The sequence below is a fragment of the Octopus sinensis genome, linkage group LG22 (assembly GCF_006345805.1).
Source record: "Octopus sinensis linkage group LG22, ASM634580v1, whole genome shotgun sequence".
Lineage (NCBI taxonomy): Eukaryota > Metazoa > Mollusca > Cephalopoda > Octopoda > Octopodidae > Octopus > Octopus sinensis.
The window spans coordinates 14,320,699-14,328,946 of NC_043018.1; the positions used below are offsets into that span (position 1 = coordinate 14,320,699).

Genomic DNA, 8,248 nt, shown 5'->3' on the forward strand with positions numbered 1-8,248 from the left:
GGATGGCTGGGGCTGCTATTATATATATATATATATGTATATATAAAAACACACACATTATACTGATAAAATGCAACACACAATGACAATAAAGGAACATGCATAAAACACAGGAAAACAGACACAATGGACATGCTGAACCCCTCATCAGTTGTCAACCAAAAATCATCACAATTTTGATACCATCAATAATATTGCTCAATTTGGCAGCGTCAGCAACATAAGCTTCTGGGGTATGAATGAGCAGACATGGAAGATGAATGCAAATAAGGGTAAAGAGGACAGGTACAAAAAATGTGAATGGTTAAAAGGACGAGTTACGAGAACAGCAAAAAATATATAAAACAAGAAGAAAGCTAAGACAGTAACAAAAAAATACGTAATAAACACAGACATTTGTATTCATAAAAGTCTGGGACAAACATATACAAAAGCTTATATATATATATACACATACACACACACAGATTTACAAAACATACATTAATACAAATATGTATGCAGGTGTGTAATTTAAAAGAGGGTGAGATGCCAGTTAAAATATCATTTATGAAAATGTTTTGTTTTTTTTCTTTTTGTTCTTTTATCTTGTAGAAGTTGGGGAAAGTGTGATAGAAGTGGTGGAAGGAAATATGGAGCAGATGTAACAGGAGGGGGGGAGAGGAAAAAAGATAAGGAAAAAAACGAGTGCATTTTTGTTTTTTTACCAAAAAAAAAAAAAAAATCAACATTTATCGACAGCTCAGGTAAGATATGGATGGTCGAACCGTCAAAGCAATTGATAAAATATCGATCCTTCCATGAGAACACTTTTGGTTTCTGGGGGGTTTTTTTTTCACATTTTTGTCACGTTTTTTTTTCTATTTTTTTTTAACTTCAATGTTTTTTTTTTTTCAGGATTTTTTTTTTTTCACTTATATTTTATTCTTATATATTTTTATTTTATTTTTATTTTCGCTTTTTGAGCTGAAATTCTAATCAGCAATAAAGTACTTGCTCAAGCTAAGATGTTAACCCTACCCCACCGTCACCCTGTCATTGCACTAATCCCCTCACCCGCTAAAAACACAACAAAAGAAAATGTATTTCCATTTTATCAGGGAGCTGTGAGGTAAGGTACAGACTAAGTTTCTCTCTATCAGCAGTACTAGTTGATATTTTTTTTTTTGGGGGGGGGGTATTTTTACTTGTTTTTAAGACATAAAGTAATTATTAGGCTTCTGACACAGAGATCACAGGGGTACCTGCTGTGTTGTGTGCCTGTTTCACATTGTCATTCACCCGATCTTCTTTGTCAGAAACAAGATTGGAACCAGATTTCTGTTCCAACTTGAATTCCTCCAGTTTGGCAGATGCCACTGCTTCAACTTCCTGCTGTTTTTGTAGAGAATCCTCATCAATAAGACTGGCCGGCACATTGTTGCTGACGTGTCCACTGACCGATGGCTTTGCTTCTGATTGTCCAGCTGTTGTTGCTTCTGTTGATGGCTCCACTTTAGAAACAGAGGTTTGGAAAAGTTCCGTTGCAGCACCAGATTCCGTTTCAGTGCCACCATCTTCAGTGTTATTGTTTTGGCTCACAACAGGCGACTCTTCCTCCTTATAGATAGATGACACTTTCTGGTGGCACATGGGACAAGCATCCTTCACATAGAGCCACTTTCGCAGACAGAACCCGTGGAAGAAGTGGTTGCACTTGGTAATCCGAGCGACAGTCATCTCCTGGAAGCATATCGCACACACATCTCCGTGCGTTTTCAACTGCTCCTGGCTGGCACATGGCATCGATTCCAGCATCTTGACAGCCTCCCGCCGTTGCAGGAAGCTCTTCCAGCCACTCTGCAGTCGCTGCCAGACATTGAAGTAACAGTGAATGATGAGGATGGACGAGTTGATCCAGCTCCACACACCGAACAGCGTCTCCTTCAGTCCGTAACACACAACAAAAACGGCAACGATGAACTCGAGAACACGAGTGGTCGACCGAGCGTAGTAGATGACGTCATCGAGCGACTCCCACGGCTCATTGCGTACGTAGTCATACATGAAGAGGACGTAGATAGCAAGGGAGCCGATGACCTGCACAGAGGTCAGCAAACAGCTGGAGATGATAACGAGCAACCAGAAGTCGAGGTCAAGGTACTGACAGATCATGTACGTCATGTAGAGAGGAAACATCCAGAGGAAAGTACACAGTACAACGGCCCTCAAATGTTTAAAGATGCTGCCATTCCGAGAAGCACTAAGGGTCAAGAGGATGGGGTCGGTCATCTCGTACATGGATTGAATCAAAGACGAAGCCACAATGAACAACAAGATACTCATAAGAAAGGCACGCTGCAAGGGCCGTAGCTCTAAAAGACCAGTCTGCATTGCAATCAGCAGCATTGTGAAGCCCTCAGTCCATCCTCGCATTCCATCGTTGTCATGGCCAATGGCATTCCAGCCTTGCAAGTAGAGTTTAGTGAGGGTCAGGATGTAGTAGGATGCATAAGAGATTGTGACACACAGTGCAAACAGACTGACCGGTGTTGCACAGCACTCACCAATACTAGCCAAGACCATCACCAGCCAACCCTCCTGGATGATCGGGTTGTTTTCAGCACTCAGGTATATGTAGAGCTGTGTGCAAAACAGAACCATCCAGAACAAGAGAAGCTGTGTGGGTAACATTATTGTGTGCCACAGAGAGACAATTATCGGTAGCCAGCCTGTGGCATTTATTATTTGCCACAGACGATTGATTTCTGATTTGACAAAATCCAAAGTGCAGCTGAGACTATTGAACAGGTGCAGAAGAATGACGGAAATAATGACAGTCGAAGCAACATTGTGGACAGCGCTCAGGTGTTCGACAGGAACACCTGCCAGGTGGGCCAACACAGGTGTAGAGAATGCCAGAGTCAAGTATTTTGTCCAATTTTTAATGTCTAGCAGGTAGGCTATCAGGGCTCCTATGAGCCATTGGATGCAAAGATACAAGAGTAATTCTTGAATGCGAGCCGGGTTCTCACGCAAATCATTGAAAGGAGAATGGTCGAAGCCCAAGGTCTTCTCATCCTCGACGTAGGAAAAGGACACATGGTAACTTACTGTCAGGAGCAGCGCACTGACTAAGTACATGTAGAAGTTGACCAGTTTCTTCAGTGGTAACACAGCAAGTGTTATGGCCAAAATGAAAGCTGAAATAAAAAAAAAAAAAAAAACATCAAAAATGTAGTAACGATATATGTATATAGATATATAAACAAAGATATAGATATATGCACATAGATAGATATACATATACTGATATATATATAATAAAAAAAATTTAAAAAAGGAAGAAAAGACACAAGAAAAAACGTGAGGACGTGGTGCGTGCAAAGAATTAAAGGATGCTCACAGAAGGAAAGAAAGGTTGTTTACCATTTCGAAGAAAACTCTTCTTCGGAATAGGAGACAGAGGAAAGTCCAAGAGAAAGTGAATAAAAAAAAAAAAATTGCCAACAATCCACAGGTAATGACAGACAGACATATGTAGGTAGACAGGTAAATAGATATAGACAGACAGGTAAATAGATATAGACAGACAGACAGATGGATATACATAGACTGACTGACAGACAGATGGAAAGAGAGATAGATATAAATGGACAGAGAGTTTGTGTGTGTTTGTGTTGTGCAATATATTAGCAGAGAAAGTTTCAAGAGTTTTTCAAGAATGGATTCTGATCTAACAAAATATATTAGATTCTGTTCTTAAACAAAGGAAAAGCAACCCTTTCGCATTGCTAATTTATTCACATCATTTTGAGTTAATTGCGTATTATTTCGTAGCTTCAAGATTTTGACGACAGGTTCGTTTATTTTTACAATAACATTGTAAGGTGGGTTTTGGAAGCTGAAACTGGTTGGTTTGAGCATAAAACAAGGTAAAATACCCAGGACAAGTATGTCCAGAGACTGTATGAAGAGAGGAGGAGGAGATGTCATCATCAACCCCTGCAACTGTTGATTGGGGTCAATTTCGGTACCACAGGGTTTGCCTATCTCATAACGGTCTCAACAGTCAGATCCACTCCCACAAGGATGAATGTCTTGGATCAATGACGTCATCACCTTTGACGGGCCGTCATAAGCAGATGTCAAAGGGTTATAAAACAATTCATGTCAATAATCTGATTAATCTATTCACTTACCTGCATAATAAATGAAATTGGCCACGAGGTGGACATCTTTGGCTCTGGTCCCCACCGGGACACTCTTCAGAGGGTCAGTACGAAAGCAGAGTTCTACAATGAATAGCGATGGGATCCGCAACACAACAGCTACTCCAGTCTCCAGCTGTTCCCGATGGATCTTGGACAGGAACCGAGTGATGCAAGATGGTGGCATCTTACTAAATTTGAAATGGAACAACAAGGACAGTGAAAGAACAAGTGAAAGAAAAACACCTTATCATCATCATCATCATCATAAACACTAAATTGTCTACATACATAAGCTAATTAGTTACTCTCAGATTAATTAGCGATAATGAATATTTTTGATGCAAAATACCAAATTTTCTAATGTAATTCTTTTATTTTCCATCGTTTACTTGCTTCTGTGGCCATGTTGGAGCATCACCTTGAGGAATTATAGTCAATCTAATTGAAACCAGTACTCACTTTCTTGTTAAGTCTGGTATTTATTCTATCAGTCTCTTTTGCCCAAACTGCTAAGTTACAGGGACATGAACACACCAACACCAGTTATCAAGCAAGTTGGGATGGATAAACACACTCACACACATACGATGAGCTTCTTTCAGTTTCTGTCTACAAAATCCATTCAAAAGGCTTTGGGCGGCCCAGGGATATATAGTAGAAGACGCTTACCCAAAAATTCCACACGGTGGGACTGAACTTGGGACCATGTGATTGGAAAGCCAATTTCTTATCACACAGCCACACCTGTGCCAATGTTAAGAATTTTGTTTGCTACTACTTCATTTGTGGAGGCACGTGGCTTAGTGGTTAAGGTGTCGGCACCATGATCGTAAGATTGTGGTTTCGATTCCTGGACCGGGTGACGCGTTGTGTTCTTGAGCAAAACACTTCATTTCACGTTGCTCCAGTCCACTCAGCTGGCAAAAATGAGTAACGCTATGATGGACTGGCGTCCCATCCAGCTGGGGAACACATACGCCATAGAAACCAGGAAACCGGGCCCATGAGCCTGGCTAGGCTTTAAAAGGGGTGCATTTATTTTTTATTTAACTACTTCATTTAAGTTCAATCCCAACGTAGTACCTTGGGCAAGTGTTTTCAACTGTAGCCAAATGGCTGGCCCATGCCAAACTAGTGGAATCAGCTGAACAGAAACTGTGCTGAAGCCTATTAGAAATCATCATCATCATTATTACTATTATTATTATTAAGATTGCAAAACCATTAGCATGCCAAGTAAAATGTTTAGCAGCATTTAACCTGTCTTTACATTCTGAGTTCAACTTCTACCTCAGAGGTCAACTTTGCTTTCATCCTTTTGAGGTCAATGAAATAAGTACCAGTTAAGCACTTGGGTCAAATATAACCGACTAGCTCCCTCCACCAAAATTCCAGGCCTTATGCCTTTAATAGAAAGGATTATCATTATTATTATTATTATTATTACTACTACTACTACTGAGCTGGTAGAATCGTTAGCACACCAGGCAAAATGCTTAGCAGCATTTTTATGTTCTGAGTTCAAATTCCACCAAGGTCAACTTTGCTTTTCATCCATTCAGGGTTGATAAAAAAAAAATAAGTACCAGATGACTACTGGGGGTCGATGTAATCAACATACACACCCACCCAAAGTTGCTAGCCTTGTGCCAAAATTTGAAAGTGGTTATTATTATTGAGCTGGCGGAAATGTCAGCATGATGGACAAAACGCTTGGTCACATTTCGTCCATCTTTGTGTTCTGAGTTCAAATTCTGCTGAGGTCAGCTTTACCTTTCAGGTGCCAATAAGATGAGCACCAGTTGAACATGGGTTGATGTAATCGACCAGCCCCTAGCCCCACAAAATTTTAGTCTTTGTCTCTATAATACAAAGGATTATTATTGTTGTTGTTGTTGTTGCTGTTCTATGTCAGCTTTTCCCCTATGCTGCCAGAGCTTAGACAAGACTCTTTCAGGCAGACTTCCAAGGTTCGCTTCTCTTCTTGATGCTACAATTTTGCTTATGAAAGACATGAGTAAATAAAAAAAAGTAACTATAAGGTACCCCAGCATGGCCACAGCCTCAAGGCTGAAACATAAAAGAAGAAAGATTGCAGAAGTCAGGAAAATGCAAAGCCATATGGAAACACACACACACACAATTAGTGGTTAGAGCAACGGTCGAAGGATCGCGGATTCGAATCTCAGACCGGGCGATGTGTGTGTTTATGAGTGAGAACACCTAAGCTTCACGCGGCTCCGGCAGAAGGTAATGGCGAACCTCTGCTGACTCTTTCGCCACAAATTTCTCTCGCTCTTTCCTCCTGTATCTTGCAGCTCACCTGCGACGGACTAGCGTCCCGTCCAGGTGGGGAACCTATACGCCAAGAAACCGGAAAACCGGCCCTTATGAGCCAGGCATGGCTCGAGAAGAAACAAATAATAAATAAAGAAACAATCGTGTGTGTGTGTGTGCAATTCAGTTTGTAATTTAGGTTATGAAGTTTTAAATAATACAGTCAGTCTTACCATATCCTAGTTTTACTGTTATGCACTTAAAATATTTAACCTAATTTTCAGTTCTAGTTTTTGATCAATGAAGGTCATCTCCTACAAACAAAATGTATGTCAAAAACTTATGATCCATTGACTTAGAAACAATGTAAGCTACCTGATCACATTGAGTCTGATCACTATCAGTTTTAACGTCCAATTTTCCATACTTACATGGGTCAGGCAGATTTTCTAGGCTCAGATACCCTCTTCTTGTTGCCAACCCTCACCCGTTTCCAAGTGAGGTTATATTTCCTCATGACCAGGCATATTTACATGGAAGTTTGGAGAGGAAGGACAATGCGTGCATGAGAGTAACATTCATTTACAGGTATCATACAAAATCAAGGTAAGCCTTCCAAGTGCCAACAACTTTACAGAATGTACTGGGTGCTCCCCCCCCCCGCCATAACACCAGCCGAAGAGAGGTGTCAAATTCTAAACCAGGGATTCTCAACCATTTTTTTCTTATCTAAGGACCCCTCTGAAATACTACTTTATTTTGGTGGACCCCCACAGCTATTCAATGTCTAAAAACTAAATTCCATAGAAACTTCTTTCAAAATTCCTATTTTATTTTCCTCACATTAACTTGTGTAAGTTGAACTATGTAAAATGTTAGAGAAAGAAACCTAGCTGCTTCTTTTAATATATACCAATACATACATCTAAAACAGTGCAGGTGGCACGTAAAAAGCACCCACTACACTCACGGAGTGGTTGGCGTTAGGAAGGGCATCCAGCTGTAGAAACTTTGCCAGATAAGACCGGAGCCTGGTGCAGCCTTCTGGCTTCCCAGATCCCCGGTCGAACCATCCAACCCATGCTAGCATGGAGAACGGACGTTAAACGATGATGATGATGATGAAAACAAAACTTTTTCAAGGGCCCTTAAAATATTGTGGGTCCCCAATTCACCATTTTGTTGCATGGACCCCACCAAAATCTTATATGGAAGCTCTGGGGCCATAAGAACCTCAGTTGAGAACCACTGCTTTAAACATTACTAAATGGTCCCCTTGACCTTACATTTTACAGAGCATACTAGGTGCATTTTTCTTTTTTCCTTCATGACACCAGCACCGAGACGGTAACTGTTTGCTGAACACACTTCAAAGGATTTCACAACTCTATGTCTCTGCTCACTCACCAACCTCTTGACAAGGTGAGAAGCATAAGGAATGTAGAGACGAATAACAGTGACAATTTTTATGAGGGATGTGTGATAGGGGTACTCAGCATTCAAAAGTATGCACATTCAGGGTAACTTAACCAAGATGATATAACAATAAGAGAAATGCTATAAATGACCAATTTGCAGAAGACTTAGGGGTGGGTCAAGAACGAGATGGTTGGATAATATTCACCGTCTCAGTGAGTCACACTCAAGAATCTAAGTTTAAAGTCTAATGATGGTTGCTTCTGATAGGACCCTACGGAGGAGGCGCCTATATATATATATATATATATATATATATATATATAATGTATGTATGTATGTATGTGTGTGTATATGCTTGT

General features: G+C 40.4%; 1 protein-coding gene across 1 annotated transcript in view; it reads right to left on the reverse strand.

Annotated features, from left to right (window-relative positions):
- Nucleotides 1–863: 863 nt before the first annotated feature.
- LOC115223145 (RING finger protein 145-like) overlaps nucleotides 864–8,248 on the reverse strand; it is a 9,162-nt gene continuing 1,777 nt past the window's right edge. Inside the window, exons 2-3 of the mRNA XM_029793568.2 lie at nucleotides 4,182–4,381; nucleotides 864–3,182 (exon numbers count right to left, since the gene is read on the reverse strand). Of these exons, the coding sequence (XP_029649428.1) occupies nucleotides 1,213–3,182; nucleotides 4,182–4,377 (2,166 nt within the window). The 5' untranslated portion in view covers nucleotides 4,378–4,381 and the 3' untranslated portion in view covers nucleotides 864–1,212. The remainder of the gene's footprint in view (nucleotides 3,183–4,181; nucleotides 4,382–8,248) is intronic.